The 24377-nt window shown below is 34.4% G+C and overlaps 3 protein-coding genes across 3 annotated transcripts; 2 read left to right on the top strand and 1 right to left on the bottom strand.

Moving 5' to 3' along the window:
- Positions 1 to 8274: 8274 nt before the first annotated feature.
- LOC136203549 (uncharacterized protein At1g65710) lies at positions 8275 to 10784 on the top strand. The gene is made up of 2 exons (XM_065994736.1): positions 8275 to 9735; positions 9845 to 10784. The coding sequence occupies exons 1-2, from the start codon at positions 8467 to 8469 to the stop codon at positions 10646 to 10648; spliced, it is 2073 nt and encodes a 690-aa protein (XP_065850808.1). The 5' UTR covers positions 8275 to 8466; the 3' UTR covers positions 10649 to 10784.
- A 1025-nt stretch (positions 10785 to 11809) lies between these two features.
- On the bottom strand, positions 11810 to 21887 carry LOC136203558 (WAT1-related protein At3g02690, chloroplastic). Its single transcript, XM_065994747.1, has 7 exons — positions 21101 to 21887; positions 20923 to 20970; positions 20244 to 20366; positions 13433 to 13582; positions 12636 to 12807; positions 12479 to 12539; positions 11810 to 12289 (listed from the first exon to the last, which is right to left on the bottom strand). Exons 1-7 carry the CDS (start codon positions 21767 to 21769, stop codon positions 12193 to 12195), a joined length of 1320 nt encoding a protein of 439 aa, XP_065850819.1. The 5' UTR covers positions 21770 to 21887; the 3' UTR covers positions 11810 to 12192.
- Positions 14761 to 19871, top strand: LOC136211147 (uncharacterized). The gene is made up of 2 exons (XM_066002695.1): positions 14761 to 16590; positions 19414 to 19871. Exons 1-2 carry the CDS (start codon positions 15369 to 15371, stop codon positions 19869 to 19871), a joined length of 1680 nt encoding a protein of 559 aa, XP_065858767.1. The 5' UTR covers positions 14761 to 15368.
- Positions 21888 to 24377: the final 2490 nt, after the last annotated feature.

Below are 24377 nucleotides of genomic sequence, written 5' to 3' on the forward strand. Positions count from 1 at the left end.
AGTCTATCTATTAGCGTTAAAGAAGTCTATTAATTTTAATACTGCAAAACGCTAATTGAATGAGCTTTTTCTAAATTAGCGTTTTCATCCCAAAACTCTCTTCCAAACCTCTCTCCACCAAATACTCCAATTAGCCGTTTCAGTGGTCAAACCTCTAAAGTTGGTCAAAACCGCTCTTTTTATCCCAAAACACTCTTTACCAAACATGGCCAATAAGACTTGAAAACAGAATGTGTTTGGAAAATAATTGCGTACCTTATGATGTTTGCCAATGAGCTATTTATAGATATTCGAAAACATATACATGTGACTGAATACCTTTCCACGTGTAAGTGGTTGATTGCAGGGGCGGAGCCAGAGGGGGCGGGGAGAGTCAGCCGACCCTCCGGCTCCGCCGGAAAACCCCACAGAGGTGTTTTCCTTCCTGGTCCTGCCAGGGCCGTTATGGCTGGAACCCCTCTCCAGCCATGGCGTATTGGGGAAGAATTGAGGTTGTGATAAATAGAAGGAGAAGGTTGAGATTAAGTGATCCGTAATTCTGGGTTTCTTATTTTTTTTAGTAATATGAAAAGACGCAACTGCTAGAAGGAGGAAGAAGAAAGAGGTTGAAGAAGACCTCTTTATTTGCATTTAATTCATTCACTTTTTTTAATGATAAACTATATTAAAAAGAGAGTTACTAAATCACTAAATACAGTAAAACCTCTATATAGGAATACTCTATATAAGAATAACCTTCAATTTGTTATAAAAAATTTCGGTCCCAACTTGGGCCGGTTATAAATAAGAATAACCTCCCAAATGTTAATTGTTATACATAATCCAAGTCCCACCTTTAGAAGCTATACCTCTATATAGGAATAATTATGTAAATAATGTATATATGTATTAAGGATTTAAACAAAATTTATTAAAAAATTTAAAAATTATTGAGATTAAATATGAGTTGGCACACAAATTCCAACTTTAATTATAAATTCTTACCATTTTCCCATAAAACTCTTTTCTTTATGTATTGGAAATAAAACTCGTAGACTTGATATGCTAAACATTAATTTGTTTTATTAAACTAAACTCAAAACTCTTCCAATTAGAGAATTCTTATTGTTGTTAAATTTATAAACTTTAAGTGTTGATTTTTTTTTTGGGTACCAAACTCTATATAAAAATAACCTTCCAATTGTTATACAAATTGTCCGGTCCCAAATGTATTCCTATATAGAGGTTTTAGTGTATATATATATATTAATAATACTAATGATCCTCAAGCAACACCCTTCCGGCTCCTATCCTAATATAATATGTGTGATTTCTTTAAATTAATAAATAAAAATATCAGATTCAATTAGTAAAAATTTAAATTGTTAATATTTATTTGGCAAAAAGCATATTTAAGCCCCCTGAACTTTATCTGTTTTAAGGATCAAGCCCCTGATCAATTATTTTTCCACATTGAGCCCCTGAACATTGATTTTGTTATGGTTTTGGCCCTTATTTAACTTTTTTGTCGAGTTTAGGAGATGAGAAGATCGATTTGGCAATTCTAATGTTGAAAATCACAAAATGGAAGAGAATAAAATCGAGTTTGGAAGAATATACTGAAAATTAATTTCTATAATTTCGTTTTAATTTTTAATTTTTATCTCTCCTAGTCAAAGAATTTTTTTTTTTTATTTGTCCATGTCAACAAGCCGAATCGCCCTAACGATGTATGCAGTCCAAACTCGACAGAAAAATTAAATAAGGGCCAAATCCATAACAAAATCAATGATCGGGGGTTCAATGTGGAAAAATAATTGATCAGGGACTTGATCCTTAAAACATGTAAAGTTCAGGGGCTTAAATATGCTTTTTGCCTATTTATTTTAACTTATTTGATGTATACTTTACATATACTTTAAGAATTACTTATATTTAGAAGATCAAAAAAAAAAAAAGAATTACTTATATTTTTTTATTAATTATTTATAAATATTATTTTTATTCAACCATTTAATTAGTGTATCTAGTAATTTATATTTTATTAATTAAATTGATTTATATATAATAAACAAAAAAAAGTATAGTTAAATTTGTATATTTCACAAACAAAGATGAAATGTTTAATTTGTACCAATTAAGGTTGGTTTGAGTGGTTAAAGACCTCAAGTCGCTTAAGAATTTCAAATTCGAGTCGGATCTAACAAACATCGAATCGAATCGAAAAATAAAAAAAAAACTAAAAAAAATATATTTAATTTATGTTGACACCAAATATCACTTTTGGAAATATCAAAAATAAAGTTATTGGTTAATTATTTTTATAATATGACGTCTAGAAAGTTCAACTTAATATTTTACCAGTAGAATAGCAAACAAAAAGCGTGTGTTGTATAATGATGTCTAAAATTAATTCAACTTATAAATATAAAGGGTAAAATTGTTATTGGCTGACAAATATGGGTAAAATTGCACAATTTTATATGTTAGGGGTAAAATTGCTTATGGATGTAAACGTTAGGATATTTTTGCACTATATCATTTTTTATAAATACGTTGAAGTAGCATTTAATATTTTTTTTACCATGGTCTAGCCCCTCCGACCTTTAGCTCCTGGCTCCACCACTGGTTGATTGGCTCATCCCCCATTTTCTTTTCACTTTTCTGTAAGATATGACATGTTATTGGGATTAGGAGTGTATCTTTGGAATCCGGAATAGTTATTGGTCCACGTGTCTAGTTAGTTGTGCTTTATGCTAAAGGTTTTTATTGGTACATATGTCCAAGTCCGTTCCTTTTATTCCGTGTGATATCATATGTCCCCATGGTTTTTTTATGAAAGCTCTTTGGAAAGATGGGCCTAATATTTAAAAAACAATCCTTATTGCCGACGTTGCCCTTAGCTCACATCGCTATCGTTGTTTCAGAAACTGCAATTATTTTTTGTTATGGCTCCAAGTAAGAGAAACAGAGCATTACTTATATCCTTCTCGACTAACTTTAAATAAATAGCAATAGGGAAATGATAGAAGAATTATGGGGAAGGTAATAGACAACAACTTCCGAGAACATGTTCTGCCAATCCACCTTATTTATGATTGAGCCTTACCTATCGGCTTGAGCTTTTAGTTAAAACGGTTCTATAATTGGTAATACCTTTGGTGCATATGGAAAGAGCCCGAAGAATGACCACTGCCTGCCTAAGCCCTCTGCCTCGTGGCGAGGAATAAGCAATACCATTTGTGACATTTTTCCAACTATGAAAACTAGAATCCCAGCCAAGGCTATGTTGGGAATTTTTCTGGATTGCAACAATTTAACGGAAGCGATAAAACAATTTTATTGAATTTATGAGGTTTACAAGAGGGTGTTCTCTAGAAACTTTTTAGAGTTACAATGAGATAAAACAAAAAATAATGTCACTCGGGTATTTCCCAAAACTACCCAAAATAATTATCTTTACTATTTTTATCTCTCCCCAAACTAATTAGACTACCCTCTAAAATAAACCCTCACAAACTCACAAAGCACAAATGTGCCTCTCTCACTCTACATCATTGCTCTTTTTTTTTGGTTTACTCATTGCTCTCTCTTTATTAACTCCCTTCTTTTTCTTTATTCTCCACACATTTTTGCTTTTTTTCCCACTTATTTGAGAATTGGTATCCTTGGCTTTTTATAAGCTAAGGATGTAGATTTGTTGTAATTAATTGTGCCAGCAAATTTGCTGGCACAATTAATTTTGCCATTGACCACCAATTTCGGTGGTCAACTTTTCCTTTTATTTTTTTTTAAATTACAAATTACAAAAATCAATCTTTCAATAATACAAAGTACAAAAATAGTCATTCATTAATTGAAACTTCACAACAATTTCTTTTTTTATTTAATTGTTTTAAATTAATAGTTAATTTTCTCAACATGCTATCGATTCCAAGTGTTGTTACCTTGTGACCTCCACAAATTGATGATGAAGGATCGGTGGAGGCCTTAAGTAGAGTAGTACTTAAATCCCCAAGGACAAGACCTGAAATCTCCTTTGCAATTTTGAAATTCTCGGTTTTACCATTAGGATTACATACTTTGTACGTTGCACCATCTTATATACTCCTCTCGGAATAGAAACAACAGAATTGTTACCTTTCCCATTAGTTACCCCAGAATTAGCACCCACATCCACATCCACATCCTCATACTACATATATAGTAGTATCATTGGAGTTCACAGTGATAACTTCATATCCTCGTAATGCTATATATTGTTTCTCCAAAATTGATTAGTTGTTAATGGAATCTAAATGGACTAATATATGTATTTAAAAAAAAAAATAATAAAAAAAAAGTTAAGAGATTGATTTAATTGAAACAAGAAATGAAAAGTGTGAAAAATACAAGAATGAAAGTGGGAAGAGAGATCATATACTAGATGCAAGCTAGGTTAGGTTTATTGAATTCAGGTTGTCTAGTTTTGGGTTGTTGATGCTTCTTCTTCTGCTGCTGCTGTTGGTACAATAAACGAAGCCTGCGTAGCTCTCTCTCTAGCACTTCATGTTCCACTGCATCCATATATATATATATATATATATATATATATATATATATATTTCAACATCATTAAAAACATAAAACATATATATATATATACATGATTAAGTTGAATATTTACTGTATTTGATGAGTTGTTGTTGAGATAAAGTATAGAAGCGTTTCTGCAAAAGTTGGTTTTCCATATCAAGTATAGTAGCTTGGTGTTTCATAAATTGAAGCTCTGCTGAAACTTGAGATTCTTCAGCCTCCATTATCTCAACACTTGTTTCCAATTCACCTATATACTCTACTTTCCGAACACGTGAATTTCGTGCACACCTCCTGCATTTTCAACCATGCATCTTTCATCACATTTCATTACCAATTTTAATCCAACTAAAGAAAGAATGCATACTGTTTTGTTGCTTCAGATAGGTTGAAATGATTATTAGATTCTGCACTTGAACATCTTCGATGACCTGCATCCTTTTTAATTAAGGTTTCTTCTATGAAATTTGAATCCTCTTCTCCACCATTCCTATTTTCCATACCTGAAATCAACAAGTTTATTATTATAACTTAATAACATCATCCTCGTTAAATATTATCAATGTCTAATATCATTCAACCCAAACTTTTAGGGATACTAATTAAATTTATCTCTCAGATTTTTTGGGAAGAGCAATCCAATGTTTAATTACAACTGTGAAATGCAAGCATATTTACGTATATTAATTATGATAGGCGAAAAAAAAAAGAGAGAAGTTACGTACCCAAAAATAGAACCGCAGATAATTGCAAGAAATCAAAAGAAATGTGGAGTCGGAGAGTATTATGATATATATGAAGCCATTGTGTTTTTCTGTTATCTATTTTTCTAGAGGAGATTAAGGGAATGGACTCACCTTACTTTGCGCAAACTATGAATGCTATTTCGCCAAATATTTATTCAACAATATGCTTCTTATGTCTTTTACTCTCTACCTTTTCCATTTTAAGGATTAACTCATTGCTAATTCTTTTCAATTTTATTGTACAAAATATTACCAAAAAAGAAAAGCCAATTCCTTAGCTTTCACACATTTACAAATAGAAAACACACACATATGCTTTACATATTTGGCAAAATTTGCGTTATTTGACTTTGGTTGAGTTTTATTTTATTTTTTTTTTTTTTTAAATTTTGTTAACAATGTAAAATAAAAGATTTTATTGTTTTTATTATAAACAACCATGATAATATATCTGTTGAGATTGCTGCTACGCTATGCTGGACAATTTGGAATGATAGAAATAGACTGGTGTGGGAAGAGAATTGACAGCCTCCTGCTATTTCTTATAACAATGCAACGGTGTTCCTGAACAATTAGCAGCATGCCCAGACGGTGATCGCAGTGCCTGGTGAAGAAGCGAAGTGGTTGTGCCCGACACAAGTTAGCTTGAAACTCAATGTTGATGCTGCACTGTTCCAGGATATAGGTAATGCTGGTTTTGGCTTTGTGTTAAGGAATCATGAGGGGTGTTTCATAGCTGCTGGCAATGGTGTGATTAATAACTGTCAGGACCGCTATTGGCAGAAGGAATGAGTTGTCGTGAAGCCCTTAGTTGGTTGAAGACGGAAGGTGTTCCGAATGTTCATCTGGAAATGGATTCTCAGCTCTTGGTTCTTGCAATTTCTAGAACTACAGAACTAATTTCCCCTTTTGGCATTATTGTTGATGATTGTAAAGCTTTGATTACCGAGGTAAATATTTTATCTGTTTCTTTCATTAGGAGGTCAGCGAATAAAGTTGCTCATATACTTGCAAGAGCGTCTAATTCTGTGTCTGATCATGGGTTATGGAAACATAATCCCCTTAGTTCATTTGTAATGACTTAAGTGCTGACATTGAATAATAAAGTTTCTTTTGATTTCAAAAAAAAAAAGAGTCTCTCTCCACCTCTTAGTACCTCTTAATTCATTTTTTATTAATAATTTATTATTGAAGAGTCTCTCTCCTCACACTATTAGTAAATGTAACAACAATTAATAATTTTAATGATAAAATAATAAAGGGTAAATAATTATAAGGTCCTTATGTTTTTACTTAACACGCTAGTAAGTCCATCATGTTATTATAAGGTCTTTAAGTTTTATCGTAATCAATTCTTTAGTCCTTCCATCTCTTTTTGTAAATTAAAAGTCCAAAATTGCCCCTAGTTATATACATTAAAAAATTAATCTTTTAGTTTCAAATTTAATCTAATTAGTTTTAATGAAGTTTTGAACAACATATACACCGAAATTAATATACTTGAAAAATGTATTATTAATTTTCTTAAATTGTAATTATTTTTTGGTATAATATCTTTAAACTAACATTAAATATTATTATATTTTTCTTAAAAAATTTTAAAAATCATATATTGTTTTTCTTCATTCGTAAAATTTATTAGAATTGTAAAAACTTTTTACAATGATAGTCTTACTCCTATTTTAATAATTTTTGAAATATTTTTCATTTATTTTTTTAGTCAATAGATTTTACGTTATTAAATTAAAGTTCTATAATTGTATAAAAATTAATAAATCAATTACTTTATAATGGAGAGATTGTGATTATGTAGGAAAAAAGAGAAAAAAAAAATAGAAAATAGAAAAAATATATGTTTTATTATTAAAACATAAAATAAAGGGTAATTTTGGTATTTTAAAATTTATTTAGTATAGTTTGACCATTGACCCAAGTATAAGGACTAAGGAGTTAACAAAAACAAAAATTGGAGGACTATATAATTATTTCTGAAAACATAGGGACTAAGTAGTGTATTAGGTAAAAACACAGGGACCTTATAATTATTTACCCAATAATAAATAAGGAGTGTATTACACAAATATGGAGTTTTGATGTGTTTTGTAATTCTCATATATCTCTTTTTGCTTATGTTTGTTTGGTTGCACTTTGAGCTGGAGCTTGTATTATACAAGCAATTCTTCAAACTAATTGTTTGAATGCAAAAGATGTCCATTAAGTAGTAAGTAACGGTAAAAATATCATTCAAAAGACATGATAAAACTTTTATTTGGAGTTAAAAAATAGTAATTAGCGGTAAAAATATCATTCAAAAGAAATGGAGTGATAAGTCATAAAACCAATTTTTTCAAAATTACTTTTTAAACCTAATAAGCTCTTTAAAACATTTATTCATCAAACAACAATAAATTTAACTAGTTAAAATATGTAAAGTAGTTCAAACCTTTAATAATATAAAAAAAAAAAACTTTTTACCCAACACAACCTTTAATTATATCCAAATTGCTTCATGTTTCATATCTATAAGTTTTACAAACTTGATTTATGTTGAAAGCACCTAAATGTCATCACTACTGCAAAATTGTGAATTTGGCGAGTTATTATTATTATTATTATTATTATTATTACATTGAGATTCATAGTGTTTTTTTAATGAATTTAAATTTATTCTAAGTGGACTCCTAATCTACCATTCACCCGGACAATAAAAGAAGGTTTAATTAAGAAAATGAAAATTCAGAAATAGCCGTTACAGATATTTGAATTGAGACAAGAAAGCTGTAAATGTAAATATTATAATGATTATAATAAGAGAATGTTCGTAAGTATTTTTTTTAAGCAATAATATAAGTATGTTATTAGAAGAAGCCAAAAAGAAATAAAATATTCGTTGAAACAAAAGAAATAGCTTGTTTTTAAACTTAAGATTCATCCAACGGCTCTCCCTTCTCTCTAACGGATCTATTTTGTTCTTGCTAGATCTGCCCGCTCTTTCACTCAAATTTTTTGAATCTCTCTCTGTCTCTCTCTCTCTTAATAACAAAAAGTTATAACTCTTTTAAAAATGTTTTCTTGGAAAACGTATCTCTCTCTTATCTATTACAAATTACCCTAAATCCGTCTTTCATTTTCAAATTCCACACCTCTAGCTACTGGGTCACCAGCAATGGGTGCCTGTTTAAGCAGTAAGAAAGAGTCTTCTTCTTCTTCGTCGTCTTTGAATGTTTCTCTTCCAGCTGCAGAAGCTAAAGCTCCGAACAAGTTTGTTGATTCTGATACTCCTTTGAAAGGGGAAATACCAGAGGCCAAAATCAAGGGGAAAGCAGTAGTAGAGGAAGAAGAGAAGGTGAAGAAACAAGTTGCAGTTGCAGTTGCAGAAGAAGATAACTTCGTGAAAAAAGAGATTTTTGTGATAAAACACAGAAAGAGTCATGACAGAGAGCGGCCCTCTGTTTCAAAAGAAGAAGAAGAACACAAGCTTTCTTCTGCTGTTAGTAATCATAGTGAAAATTGTAGCAATGTTAGTAATTCAGTGGTTAGGACTTCCAGCTGCACAAAAGAAGAGGTGGATGCTATTCTTATTCAATGTGGAAGGCTTAGCCGGAGCAATTCCTCTGGAATTGCTGCCAAGGTTGCATCTTCAGGTCGCAAATATGCTGGTTCCAAGAGGAGTTTTGACTTAGATCAGGAGCAAGATGAGGTTGCTGCTTCTTCTTCTTCTGCTGATTATGAAGCCAGAAAGAGACCAAATGATGACGATGAAGAAGATGAAGATAGGAGGCAGCATCACCAACGCAATCGCCATCGCCAATCTGGTAGGCGGACTCATTCTTCTCCTTCACAAGGAAGGAGAAGGACACCAAGCCGGGAAAGGGATGGAGACCAGCGATCTGGAAGCAGAGAGAGGGGAAATGGTAGCACTACTACTACTAGTAGTGGAAGAAGGGTTAGTAGATCGCCCGGTAGAAGATCAGAAACTACCCCAACTCCCAATTCTAATACTACAAGCAAGCCTGGGAAGATGGTCTCCGTTCCTGCTACTGTTTCTTCCTTGACAATGGATAAAAGCAACAATGCCGTTGAATCCCAAACGGCTACTGGCGTCAAACGGATATCCGTGAAGAGAAATGCTGGAGAAGCAGCTGGATCGAGGACTGCTGCATCTCCCCGTTCTCAATCCCCAGCACGATGCAATGCTAGGGGTGGTTCTAATGAGAATAATAATCAACAGCAGCAGCCATCACTTAGCCGCAGCAATTCAAGGAAAGCTGAACATTCACCTTACCGGAGAAATCCTTTGAGTGAAATTGATCCGAATTCTCTAGTGTATGCACCAGCAACTGGAAACAACAAAGCTAACAATGGCACCGGCAGAGTACAATCTAAAAACAGAGAAGCTGAAGTACAAGCTGTGGTGAAGGAAGTTGTAAATCAGGCATGTTTCCACTACTCAAATCAGTAATTTCTTTTATAATGTGTGTTTCATACTCTTTTCTTTTCATTGCAAATGATAGAAAATTTATCTACTTGTTTTTCTTCTACAGAAGCCAAATGCTGATACAAACAACAATAGAGTAGCTGCTCAAGGGACTAATAAGATTGTGAAAGAGCAAACAGTAGTTGTGGAAGAGGCAAAAGCTATGCCTCAGACGCTAACGAGAAGTAGGTCAGCAAGGAGATCTCGAGATCTCGACTTCAATCCTGAAACTTTGATGAATCCCAATCCATCATATACTGCTCTCTTGCTTGAGGACATACATAATTTTCACCAGAAGAACACAAACACAAACCCAAACGCTCCTTCATTCTCAGTTCCAGCATGTGTGACCAAGGCCTGCTCCATTGTTGAAGCAGTTGCAGATCTTAATTCCACAACAAGCTCCAACCTTTCTTGTGCATTTGGGGAAGATAAGAGAATCCCTGTTGGTAAGAAGGTAGTAGATGTGAAAGACCCTTTTGTAGAATCTGAAGTAGTGGTAAGTGATGATCTAATGGAGCCAAGTTTCCACAAGTATGTAACTGTAAGGAGGGGTGGGAATGGCACATTATGTGGAGAAGATATGGATGAACAAGAATCTTCTGGTAGCAACAGCTTTGTGGGTGGTAGCCATAACAACAACCATTGGGGATACTCTACCTCTTCATGGGAACCCAATTCAGCTGATTCCACAGACCGCTGGACTTCGAGATCGAACACCCGAGAGGATGATCAGAGGAGTCCTTTGGGATTTCAAAAGCATATCGTATCCGAAACAGGAATTGACATGGAAGAAGCAAGGAGGGGATTCAGTGGGCAAAGGACTGGAATTGGGAGAAGGTTTCCTACTGTTGCAGCTGCTTCTACATAATTTATGGTTTTCACTTATTGAACTTTTCAGTTTGGTTAGGTTGCAGACTTACAACCATGTAGTTTAGTTTCATATTTGTTCAAACAAATGATCGTTTGTTCATAAGGATTATTTGTTCTTTGCCTTCTGATTGTCACATATATTCTTCTTTTATGATTGAAATTGGTAGAATAGATTCATTTCCCCAACATTTTATATATGTTTCCCAATACTAAAAGAACAAGATGTCATCCAAATACAAAGAAATATATGTGTTGTTCAGAACTAGTTCTGTTTCAAACAAGGCGGAGATTATCCATCCAGGTGGGTATTTGAGCCCCAATGGGGATGGAAAAAAAAAAAATTGTACAGAGGGCTTAGAGTCCCATCCGGCACCATTTTGTAAGCTCCATAACACATTAACACACTGACCTTGTTTGGATAGAGTCTATTAAAAGTGAAGTGATGTAAGGTGAAGTAACTGGGATGTAGAAAATAACTTGTTGTGTTTGTACGGAACGTAAGATAAGTGATAGTTTAATAATGTAATTATATATAAAATTACTCTTATATCCTTTCATTTGTATAAATAAAATAGAAGACAAATAATAATTTTGGAAAAAAAATCCTAACCATAATTCCCCTCCAATTTGGGGTACAAGGAAAGTTAGTCAAAATTCACCCCACCTACCCAGTTACTATACTCTTCAATTGCATATCAAAATAAACAAGGTTAACTAATTACACCTACCCTCGTCTACTTCCAAATATCATCATCCAAATAAGGCCTAAGAAATCAACCCCAAAATCTTCCCCACCATGTGCAAATCACACTGAATCTCGTAAAACAAAATTCCAAGTGTGTCCACAACAAGCTCTTTTCTTCTGGTTTAACTCATCACCCCGCATAACACAAGTGACACCCAATGAAATGTAGCTATTCTACCAACAAAATAGAACCTATGAAGCACCGACTCGGGTGGGGACACGGCAAACAACATTTTTAGAAAATATGAGACACGGTTGCGGCGGGACACGGCAAATTCTATATAATTAATTCTATATATATTAGATATAAAATATATAAAAAAAACTTGCTAAATCACAAAACAAATCGAAGAAGGAAGAGAAAGAAGCTCTAAACGTTTATAATCGCGATACACAGGTGAGAATTAGATGTAGTTTAGGTTTTTTTTTGTCAAATTTTGTAATTGAACCCTAGGTTTTAAAAGATTTAAAAAAAAAACCCTAAACTTTTACATATTTTCACCATTAGCCGAGTCCCTACCGTGTCCCATCCGTGTCCCTGCCGAGTCCCATCCGTGTCCCGCCGAGTCCCCGGCGAGTCCCCGAGTCCGGAGAGTCCGACACGGCCACTGCCACGGCGAACCCGGGGAAGAGTCGGTGCTTCATAGAATAGAACCCTGTGATTGATCTGTTTCTATCAAATTTTACATTTATTTCGTTCTAAATATATACTATTTACATTTACTTTCCCCAGATACTATCTCGATGGCCAAATGTCCCTTTTGAATCTTGTATGACTGTCATATTGATAAATTGTTTCATTCAACACGATAATTAACCATGTAAATAGCTACCAAAGTAACAACAGCCCCAACCAGCTGTATGGGTGAGAAGGTCTCGCCAAGATATAAAAACCTGTCGTGAAAAATTCGATTGTAAAGAATATATCAGAAAAATATAACTTATCAGCAACTTCTGCGAAGTTGGCATGCTGCTTTATTCATCTTGAAGGTATAATTGCTTGTTTTCTTATTTTGAAAACAGAAACCCAAAATCTAGTAAGATTTCTATTTGTATGACTTTATTCTGATAGCAGAATCTTACCCGAAAATTGAAGCAAACATAGGGGTTAAAAAAGTAAGGGAGCTGAGTTTTGTCAGGCTACCTGAAATGTTATAATGATAAATCAGTTTCAAAAGTAAAATTCAAACAAAATTTAGGCTCAAATATGTATTGCAATTTGGAGAAGCATGACAGTAACCTTTTGTTGCACTGTAGAAGAATACACCATAACTGATGGCACTTCCAAATACAGAGGTGTAAAAGAGTGCCAATATGTCACTTGCTGTTAGCTCCTTCAGACCTCCATAAAATGCAGGATCATGATTGAGAATAGAGAATACTACGAGAGGGAAACCACCAATAACCATGTGCTGCAATACAATTCATGTGAATTTGTCATTTCTCCTTCTTTTTGCTACAAGTTCAATGTAAAACAAAAGTAAAGCAGCCGACATTCCACCAAATTCTAAGGCACAGCAACCTAGCACCAACTTTTTCTGGTAAACCACAGTCATGGATGATCTAGTACATTCTTCATCGCATCATCAACTCCTGAGTGGATAATGTTGGTTCATAATGCAAGACTCAAAATAAAAATAAGTAACAAGAATAAGGAAACAAGAGGTAAAACTAGGTGTTCCTAGGTTATGGAGAATTGATCAGGAGCTAAGTGAACCACTATCCTTAAAGGGTTCAAGTCTTCACTATGGCGTTTGAATGCATTACCCTGATGACTGAGGGTATTAATACAACGGGAGTTGAAAGATTTTTTGGTATTATCTTTTATTTGAAAATTATAAGTATGACTAAAATACCTATTTGAGAACTACTAACTGAACCTGGAGTCCTACAGAGCAGCTAGTTCCCTCTTAGCAGGAACCAGAAACTGCCAATTTTGATTCGTGTATAGGATCACCTCTAGATATAATAGTTAACTATGGAGATTATCATATAATGGAATCAAGAAAAAAGGTAATGACTGTCAGGATAACCTACCCATCCAGTTGCCATAATGGGATCAGAGTACTTTGTAACCCATCGGACCATGACCGTGCCTACTGCCATACTCTGAGCAGCAAGAAGCATCCACCATTCTCCACTTCCCCACAAAGAAAAGTTACTTTGGTTGAGAGTAAGAGCGGGAACCTACAAGAAAAAACACATCACCATTACAAGAAACTGATATATAGTAGTAGTAAATGTCAAATGAGACAAGACTGTTTTGATCTAATGGGTTTGCAAAACTGAATGTCACTTCCAGTTGAGCCTAACAGAGAGATAGACATAAAAAAGAAATTTATTGAACTACCACATCATCATCTGAAATTTATTTTAGGACTTGGGCACAACTACACTTGGCTTAAGTTTGGGCCGTACCGTATATCAAACCACAGGACCATGAATTTGATCAAAGGTTACAAATCATAATAACACATATCCAAATCGTCAGCTATTAATATGAAGTGGACCTTTAACTATCAGCTTGAGCTTTTAGCTAAAACGGTTACATGACATGGTATCAGAGCCAGTGTGACCAAGTGGTCCTGGGTTCGATTCCTGGCAGCCCCATTTGTTGAGTTATTTGCAGGACATGATAATATGGACCTGTATTGTCACGCATCAAGCCCAAGTGTGCTTTCGCGTGTGGGGTCCTTTTGCGACCAGCTTTATAGAATCTAGATATGTAATGCAACACAATGAAAGACAGAAATATGTTGTTGTGAGATTCCAATTTCAATCTCTAGTCCCTAGATGTTCCTAGAATAGGATTCGATTCCACCTCAAACCTGAAACAAATTAAGTAGTAAGAAAAAGAAAATCCACATAAGTCAAACAACAGATAAAGTGGCTCTTGACTACAAGTTCTTAAGCTGAAATCTGAAGATTTTGCATTTAGGATAATGTTTTTCGGATTTGTAGACAATAGTTAATCGTCTAGGCAATCCTGTTCTCTTCCAAAGAGCTAGTAAGCAGTAACAAATATCCAATCATAAGAACATCATCCAAGCTAAAGCTTCTTACACATAAATCAAGCATTCACTACATCAAGTTCAATATTTTGACACAAAAGCATTAAAGCCATGGCTTCTACCATGCATCAGAAAGTATACCTATTTATAGCAAAATCTTCAGCAATAGTGACATATTCTTGTCGGAAGTTATTATCATAAAAGCATTAAATTTGCGATGCATGCACAATTACAAGACTTGATTGAAAGAAAAACTGAAAAAGAAGAAAACAAATTACCCATGCAGCAGAGTATCAACTGAATAATATATATATGTCATAGTAAGAACCGATGAAATTTTGAAGCCCTCTTAAACTCTTGGCCATCATTTTTTGCCAGATAAATGTTGGGTAATTAATCCAAACCTCCTTTGAGGTTTGAACAAAATACACAAGTAGGTCCTCATATTCTGAAAAACATTTATAACATCATTGTATTTTATTAGTTTATTTAGGATTTAGGGTAGTTAGTCAAATTGTATAAGTTTAGGGATTAAAGATGTAATTAGACTTTTAGTTGTTGGATATAAATAGGCTGTTATAGCCTACCCAACGATCACGAAAACAATACGACTCTTTTTCTCTTTTCTGTTTCCGGCTCTCTCTCTTCTCTAGTTTCTTCTTCTTCTTGTAATTTCTTCATTTCACTCCCATTAATGAAGATTACTTCATGTTTGTTCAATTTGATATGGTATCAGAGCAAACAAATTACTTCCGCTGATTCTATTCTGTACGATTTCTGAGAATTTTGATTTTAGGTCAAAATTGTTCTTCTTGTTTCTTTTCACGAGCTTCCTGTTAGATCATAGTTATTCTTTTCTATTGATCTTCGTGTTAGATTAATAGTTGTTATTCTTCTGGATCTTATTGATTCAATTTCTTTTCAAAGATCAATTTTTTGGTTTTTCCCCAAAATTTGTTACAATGACCACTATTCTTGATCAATCTGCTAATCCCACTAGCATCTATTACATACATCCCAGTGAGAATTCGGTGCAACCTCTGGTTTCACAACTTTTAACCGGCAGTAAAGACTATCATTCTTGGGCCAGAGCTTTCAAGCGCTCTTTAATGGCCAAGAATAAGATGAAGTTTGTGGATGGGACCTTGCTTCAAGAAGATGTGGAGGAGGCAAATAAGCTGGCCTGGAATCGTTGCAATAAATTGGTGATGAATTGGTTGAATGCATCAGTTTCTGCTTCAATTGCTTCAAGTATTACATGGTTTGAAACTGCTTATAAGGCTTGGCAGAACTTGAAAGATCGCTTTGCACAAACTGACCATTTGAGGATTGCAGAACTCCAGGATGAGATTGCTTCTTTACATCAAGGTGATATTTCTGTCACAGATTATTATACAAAATTGCTTGTTGTGTGGGAAGAATTAGTTAAGTTTAGGCCAATCATGACTTGTACTTATGTGCCTAATGCTGAAGAAAGTGCATGTATTGCTATTAAGAATGTTCGAGAGCAACAAACTCAAGATTGTGTAATCAAGTTTCTTAGAGGCTTAAATGGAAATTTTAGTATGATTAAGACACAAGTGCTTATGATGGATCCATTGCCTAAGATAGAAAAAGTGTTTAACATGGTAGTACAACATGAGAGGCAGATTCATGAAGGTGTAGATGCAGGGATTCTTGGTAATTTGCCTAATGTTTCTGTCAATTATGCATATCAGTCTAATCAGAATAAGGGTTCATATCAATTCAAGAAAGGGAATATAAAGAAGTGTAGTCACTGTGGAAAAGAGTGGCATACTGTGGATCAATGCTATCAAAAGCATGGATACCCACCAAATTTTAAAGGGAAAAAGGCAGTGGTGGCTAATGTTACTACACAGAATGAAGGGGCTATGTCTGGATCTAGGGATAGTGTCAATATAGGGCAGACACAGGGATATGGATATGCTGCTACAGAGTCAGGGTCATCTGCTGGGAATATTAGCATTCCAGCTGAGAAGTATAACACTCTTATGCAGATGATGCAAAGGTTTGAGCAGAGACCAATGCAGTCACAAGGTTCAGGGTTTCAAGGTTCTCAATCAACTTCAGTGAATACATTTTCTGCTCAACCTATTGGTTTTTCTTCTGCTGCTTCAGCACGTCCTACCTTACAGTCAGACTTTGCTAATGCCACTTATCAAGGTACACACAATTCAACTTCTGCACATATTTTACATTGTGATACAAGATCACCTGTGCATTGGATTATTGATTCTGGAGCAACAGATCATGTTGCTATTGACTTGAGATATATGTTTGATGTTGTGAATATTCCTACTATGCGTGTTAATATGCCTAATGGTACTTTTGTGTATGTGAATAGAGCTGGATCAGTTCAATTAACACCTGATTTATTAGTTACACATGTACTTTACATACCTGAGTTTCACTGCAATTTAGTTTCTATTAGTAGATTACTGCAGGACATGAATTATGAGGTAATAGTTACCCATAATCTCTGTCTATTGCAGGACAAGCAGACTTTGAAGAGGACTGGTATAGCTGAACTCAGGAATGGTCTATACATTTTGACACAGAATGCATATGATTCAAACATATATAGTTGTACTAGTAATAATAAATCGGTGTCAACTAAGACTATAGATGAATTTCCTTTATGGCATTATAGATTAGGTCATTTGTCTACTGGTAGATTGCAGCTTTTATCTACTGAAAATACTAATGTAAAATGTTGTAATACTTCTGTTTGCACTATTTGTCCCTTAGCAAAACAGAAGAGACTTCCTTTTCCTAATAGTGAGACTATAACAGAAAATTGCTTTGATCTTGTACATGTTGATGTTTGGGGTCCAATAAAACAGCCTTCTTTATCTGGTTATAGATATTTTCTTACTATAGTGGATGATTTTAGTAGATTTACATGGGTATTTTTGTTGAAATCTAAAGGTGAAGCATCTAATGCTATCAAGAGTTTTTTGTAATCTTGTTTCTACGCAATTTGGTGCATCTATTAGAATTCTCAGGTCTGATAATGCTTTTGAGTTGCATTTACATGAATTTTATCAAAGCAAAGGCATAGTACATCAAACTACTTGTCCATACACACCTCAACAAAATAGTGTGGTTGAGAGAAAACACCAACATATTTTGAATATAGCCAGGGCTTTAAAATTGCAAGCAGGCTTACCTTTGCATTTCTGGTCAGATTGTATTCTTCATGCTGTTCATTTGATAAATATCATTCCTACTCCACTTTTGAATAATACTACTCCACATGAAGTTTTGTTTCAACAGAAACCAAACTATGATGTTTTGAGAGTTTTTGGATGTCTCAGTTTTATGACAATTCTTACTCCTAAGTATACAAAATTTGATCCAAAATCTCATGCTTGCATTTTCGTAGGATTTGCATCTAATGTTAAAGGTTATAGACTCTATGATTTGACAGACAGAAAATATGTTGTGTCTAGAGAGGTTTCTTTTTATGAGACTGTTTTTCCTTATTTAACACAATCTCCTACAGGGGGAGTGCATATTGTTCCCAATATTGATTTTACAGGTGTTATGTTTTATGATATGAATGTTTTGCCTGTTAATGTTGGTATAATTCCAGAAATTGACCGACATGATGATATTGTAGATAATTCAACACATTTAACACCTGACACACACACAACACAAGATGTTATTGATGATAATAATATTGTGCAGGACATTATTCTTAGAGAAACTGTTACACAGAATTCTCAGCCTAATGTTGATAATGTTGTTAGAAGGTCTTCTAGGATTAGAAAGGCTCCTGAATATTTACAGTTAAGTCCAGCATGCCATCAGTTTCTCATAGATACCCTATAAATTCAGTCTTATCATATGAAAATCTTACTGATAATTATCAAAAATATGTTTGCAATGTTTCTAGTATTACTGAGCCTAAAAGTTTTGCAGAAGCCATTAAGCATCAGTGCTGGCAAGATGCTATGGATGCAGAAATTAAGGCCTTAGAAAATACAAAAACTTGGGAGATTGTAACTTTACCTAAAGATAAGAAAAAGATAGGGAGTTTATGGGTCTATAAAGTCAAATACAAGGCTGATGGGACTATAGAAAGGTGTAAAGCTAGGTTGGTAGCTAAAGGTTATACCCAACAAGAGGGTATAGATTTTTTAGATACTTTTTCACCTGTGGTAAAGATGTCTACAGTTCGTTTAGTTTTAGCCTTAGCAAGTATATTTGACTGGAATTTGTTTCAATTAGACGTAAACAATGCATTTTTGCATGGAGATTTACATGAAGAAGTTTATATGGAATTGCCTTTAGGTTATAAAGTAGAAGGAGATAATAAAGTGTGCAGGTTAACCAAATCTCTTTATGGCCTAAGACAAGCCAGTAGACAATGGTCTACAAAACTGTCTGAAACTCTTTTAGAATTTGAATATCAAAAGTGTCCTTTTGATCATTCCCTATATATCAAAAGAAAAGGAAACCAGATGACATTGTTATTAGTATATGTAGATGACATTATACTAACAGGGAATGATATTGAGGAAATTAATCATATTAAAGGAGTTTTAGACAGGAAATTCAAGATTAAGGACATAGGATCCTTAAAGTTTTTCTTAGGATTAGAGATAGCTAGGAATAAAGAGGGTATTTTTATTTGTCAAAGAAAGTATATATTGGATCTGCTTGCAGAAACAGGTTATGTTCATTGCAAACCAGCAGATACCCCAATGGATTCCAAGATCAAATTTTCCAAGGAAGAAGGCACTGCCTTAGAAGACAAAACCTTTTATAGAAAGATTGTTGGAAAATTGATTTATTTAGCTAACACTAGACCTGATATTTCTTTTGCTGTTAGTTGCTTGAGTCAATTCCTTGATTGCCCTACAGATATACATATGCAAGGTGTTAACAGGGTATTAAGGTATCTCAAAAAGACTCCAGCACAAGGCATTTTTTATCCCAAGAAGAGTACATTGCACTTAAAGGCTTTCAGTGATTCAGATTGGGCAGGGTGTGTAGATTCCAGAAGGTCTGTCACTGCATTTGCAGTATTCATTGGTGATTCCCTCATATCATGGAAGAGCAAGAAGCAGCCCACAGTTGCAAGAAGCTCAAGCGAGGCAGAATATAGAGCTTTAGCATTGACAACCTGTGAAGTACAATGGTTTCTTTACATGCTTGATTTTGTTGGAATACAACATAAACAAGCAGCTACAATTTTTTGTGACAATCTGTCAGCTATTTACATAGCTAATAATCCTATTTTTCATGAGAGAACCAGGCATATTGAGCTTGATTGTCATTTTGTAAGGGAAAAGGTGCAGCAAGGGGTTGCGCATTTACTGCAGATTTCTACACATCTTCAACTTGCAGATCTTATGACTAAAGCTCTCCACAAACCACAATTTACAGATTTGGTCAGCAAGCTTGGACTTAAGACTTTGTGTAGTCCAGCTTGAGGGGGGATATTAGTTTATTTAGGATTTGGGGTAGTTAGTCAAATTGTATAAGTTTAGGGATTAAAGATGTAATTAGACTTTTAGTTGTTGGATATAAATAGGCTGTTATAGCCTACCCAACTATCACAAAAACAATACGACTCTTTTTCTCTTTTCTGTTTCCGGCTCTCTCTCTTCTCTGGTTACAGTTTCTTCTTCTTCTTGTAATTTCTTCATTTCACTCCCATTAATGAAGATTACTTCATGTTTGTTCAATTTGATATATTTCCACTCAGAAGCAATGCTATCCTTGGTCGAGCAGACACATTATCTAATTTTGCATGGATGCTCTACTGCCATAAGTAAATGCAGTACAGGTATGTGAGTGATCACCTCAAGAAGCAAAAGCCCTATAACACCAAGCGCAAGACCTCCTGCTCCAATCAATCCGATGGATTCGCCAAATAAAAAGGCTGCAAGTACAGCCACTGTTAGAGGTTGTGAATCTATTATGACCTGCAGCAAGAAAAAGCTATGAGTGGCTCTTATGTGTTCCTGTAGAAAGATTTATTACAGGTAAATTACAACAGAATATGTTTAGAAAACAAATTCACATGGCTATGCTCTCCCTTTTCATCTTGGCTAATAAAGAATTATTTCTCATGTCTCAAACTCCAAGCTGTATTTTCCTTTTGAGAATTATTTCTTATATCTCAAACTCCAAGCTGCATTTTCTCACAAAAGGAAGCATTCAAGTAATAGACTTTTTACCAAGCGTATGTATGAGATACTCGGACCAAACTTTAGACAGTAATATAATATTCCTTTTTTGTATCGTTCATGAAGTAGAACTGAATTCTTCCAAGTTTATAAACTTCTTTCAAATATTTAATATGCAACAATTACTCCTAATCCACAGGATAGTTAATTGATTAAGTACAAATATATAAATACCCAATCCATGTCCTATAGAATCACTGAGTTCAGCCAAAGGCCAGAACGTTAAAGTTGGGAAGTTGCAAGAACAATATAACAGTGAATTTCCATTGAACTGTTTGATAAAGAAACCTACACTGCCTAAACCTGCAGAAGTTCTTTGCAGTCCTTCAGCAAGAAATCCCTGTTCCATAACAAAGAATAATAATTTCAGAAGTTTATACAACACAATGTGAACTCGATGTAATCTATTTTATTGCAGTTTGCTCATAATTACATCAGATAAAGAAAAACAAGTTGCAAAAGAGAGAAACCTGAAAGCAAGTGGCATCTATAAGGCCGAAGAGTGCGATGGAAAGCCAAGCATTGAGGCCAGAAGGAAGAGGCCTGCCTTTATACGCAGCAAATGCAATCAATAGCAATCCCGCAGGAATAAGCCGAAATGAAGCAACGAAAAAAGGTCCAGACAGAGGCAAAACCTCCTTCATTGCAACCATTGCCGTACCCCAAAAGAAGAACGGCGATATCAGAACTCCCGTCTCCAACAACATAGCCACTAAATTACTTTTCGATTCGTCCCCTTCTTCTACAACCTTTGCCGTCGATGATAACACAACCCCGTTCGATTCAGAAGACGGAGAAGAAGAAGAGATAAGACACTCCACATCCTGGCCTGTCCCCACACAATCAAAATCCTGATCAACATTTAATGATGAGGATGAGGGAGAATTATTATTAGAGCCTGAAGATTCTGATGACTCCAATTCCACATTTCTACTACTAGAAGTGCAGCTACTAAAGAAATGACCCCTGCTTCTTCTTCTGAAACTTGCAGTGAAAAGGTCAGTAGTAGAAGGGGATTTGAGATGAACAGAATATTTTGGAGGAGAGAAATGAAAGGTAGAGAATCTGATGAAAGGATTATTAGATAGAGAAGGAATGGAACTACACTGAGTTAAACAAGAAGGAGAGAAGAGCTTCATCTTTTTTAAGCATTTTTATTTGGAGAAACCATGGATGGAAAGCTTGGTGCTGTGAGAGGGAATAAAATTCTAGCAACTACTGGTGAAGAAGACGTACACGTAAGACCCGCTTTAGTATTGAAAATGGAAATTTAACTCGAATGTATTAGGATTTCGATAGTGGAATTTTTTTTTTGGTTGGAACGACTACATATTCGGCTAAATTATAAAACTGACACAATTAATAGATTTATTTACATTTTTAGTATACATTTTTAAATTATATTTTTTTAAATATCTTTAGTATAGAGTATATAATAAAATTTAACCAATTTTTCATCTTTTTACAACCAACTTCAATATTACACATCAATCTCGATAACAGTTTATGATTTTGTTTCGCACTAGAAGCAACTGCTAATTAATAGTTTATAATTTTGTTTTGTGGTAAAAGCAATTGCTAATTCACAATTGATTTCAAATCGTAACTGTTAAGACAATTGGTTAGAAGTAGCTTTAACATCATTCTTTATGCGCTAACATTCCTATGGTTGAATCTCACGCGACTTGATCTCACACTTTTGCACAAATTAGTCCCCGATGTGTCCCTTATCAATGTAAATCCAATCGGAGCAAATGTATCGTTGATTTAAAAAACAACATTCTCTTGCGGCGGATTGAGAATCGGCCTTTCAATTTCACATATGGTCGTCGATGGAATCGTCTTGGCTTCATGTATCAAAGATTGGGCTACTACGACAGAGGTGAAAGAGATGGAAAATGCAATGTCAAAAGAGGTGGAGTTTATAATATTCAGTAGTTGGGTGTAATTCTTGGTTATATGATTGTGATTTTGGACCGGAAAAACCTATTTGGATGGCTCATTTCTTATTAATTAATTCTGAAGAATTAATATTTATGAATATGGCTTATCTGAATGATATAATAAGTGAGAATGAAGTAGAAGTTTGGTTGTATATGACTCAAGATGTTGCGCTCTTACAATTGCCTTGAAAATGAGCAATGTTGATTACTTCGCACCAAGGGGCAATTTCTCCAATGGAAAAATTATTTGGTTTGAGCGGAAAGTGAAATATTCTACAAAAAGTTAAAGCTATCGAGCGCAATGAATAATTAATTACAAAAATGTTTAATCTATTCATTAAACTTGTCTTAGCAGTTTACTGTTTTGTTTAGTAGTGGAAACAACTGCTAATTAGCAGTTGCTTACACTGCAAAATAAAATTGTAAACTGCTAATTAGCAGTTGCTTCCACTGTGAAGCAAAATTGTAAAGTGCGAACTTATCGAGATTGAAAAAATTGGTTAAGTCATAATAATATATATATATTAAGAGTATTTTGGAGAAGTCTAATTTGAAAGTATCTATCAATTGAGTCGCTTTTGTAATTTACCCTAAATATTTTCTAGTGTTTACAATGCATGAGAAAAGGCGGCATATGGTTCTAATTTCAAAGTGTTAATGTTATAACCTTGATTAATCCAATCAACTAAGAAGGTTTGAAATTTTTGTTATTAGAGGGCCTATCTGAAACAAAGGCAAAATGATTCGAATGAGCATTCGAAATCCAAAAGGAGTCAACATTATTGTTGGTCCCTAGTAATTAGTTCCAAGGGGGGGGGGGGGGTTAGGAACTAATGTAACTTTTTCGCTTTTAATTATGCTGACTTAATGTTATTTTAAGAGTTTGATAACTCAGCGTGTTGATCAGCACGGGCGATTGATTAGTCAGACAGTTTTAGTTCTATGCTGACTAAGACTACTTGACTTGAGAGTTGGGAATTGACACCTGAAAGGTCAGCTTCCAACTTAGCACTCAGATTTACTCAGTTTCAGTTTTAACAATTTATAAGCTGAGTAAATACAACAAGCAACACATGCATATATATATATATATATATATATATATATATATATATATATATATATATATATATTGAGAGAAAGAGTTTAGAAGTTACTCAGCACGACTTATCCTGGTTCGGCCTCTCTGCCTACGTCCAGTCCCTAGTTCCTCCTGGGATTTTCAATCCAATACTGAGCTCTTTCAAGGTAGAGCACAAACCCTTTACAAGGCAGTGAGTATGCAAGAGTACGTCCTCTATTCGTCTACTCAGCTCCTACTAAGTACTACAACCCAGCACTTAGATTTTTCTACCACTGAATACTTACAACCAAGTACTCAGCTCAACACTCTCAATATTCCTATTGATTACACAATTGTTCTTTTTCAAGTAAAGAACACCTTAGATGATTACAAAACAATCAATCTAGCATTTACACAGAGAATAGAAACGTTGGTGTAAGATCTTTTTGTATTTGAGTGCTTTGAAGATTTTCTCTCTTGTATTTTTCTTTTGATACTTCGGCAAATGATCCAAGAACTATCATTGTCCTTTTATAGATGAATTTCTGAAGATTGGATCATTTGAGATGATTTAGCCGTTAAGTCCAAAACGGCTCTTTTAGCAGACAGCTTCTGGTCAGCTTCAGACTGTTCCGCCATTCCCTTCCTCTGTTTTCTTCAGGCTTCAGGTTTTGTCTTCTTGCATCAGACTTGTCTTTTTGTGCCAGTTGTCTTTTACCAATAATCCATAGACCCATGATT

The sequence above is a fragment of the Euphorbia lathyris genome, chromosome 1 (genome assembly GCF_963576675.1).
Source record: "Euphorbia lathyris chromosome 1, ddEupLath1.1, whole genome shotgun sequence".
Lineage (NCBI taxonomy): Eukaryota > Viridiplantae > Streptophyta > Magnoliopsida > Malpighiales > Euphorbiaceae > Euphorbia > Euphorbia lathyris.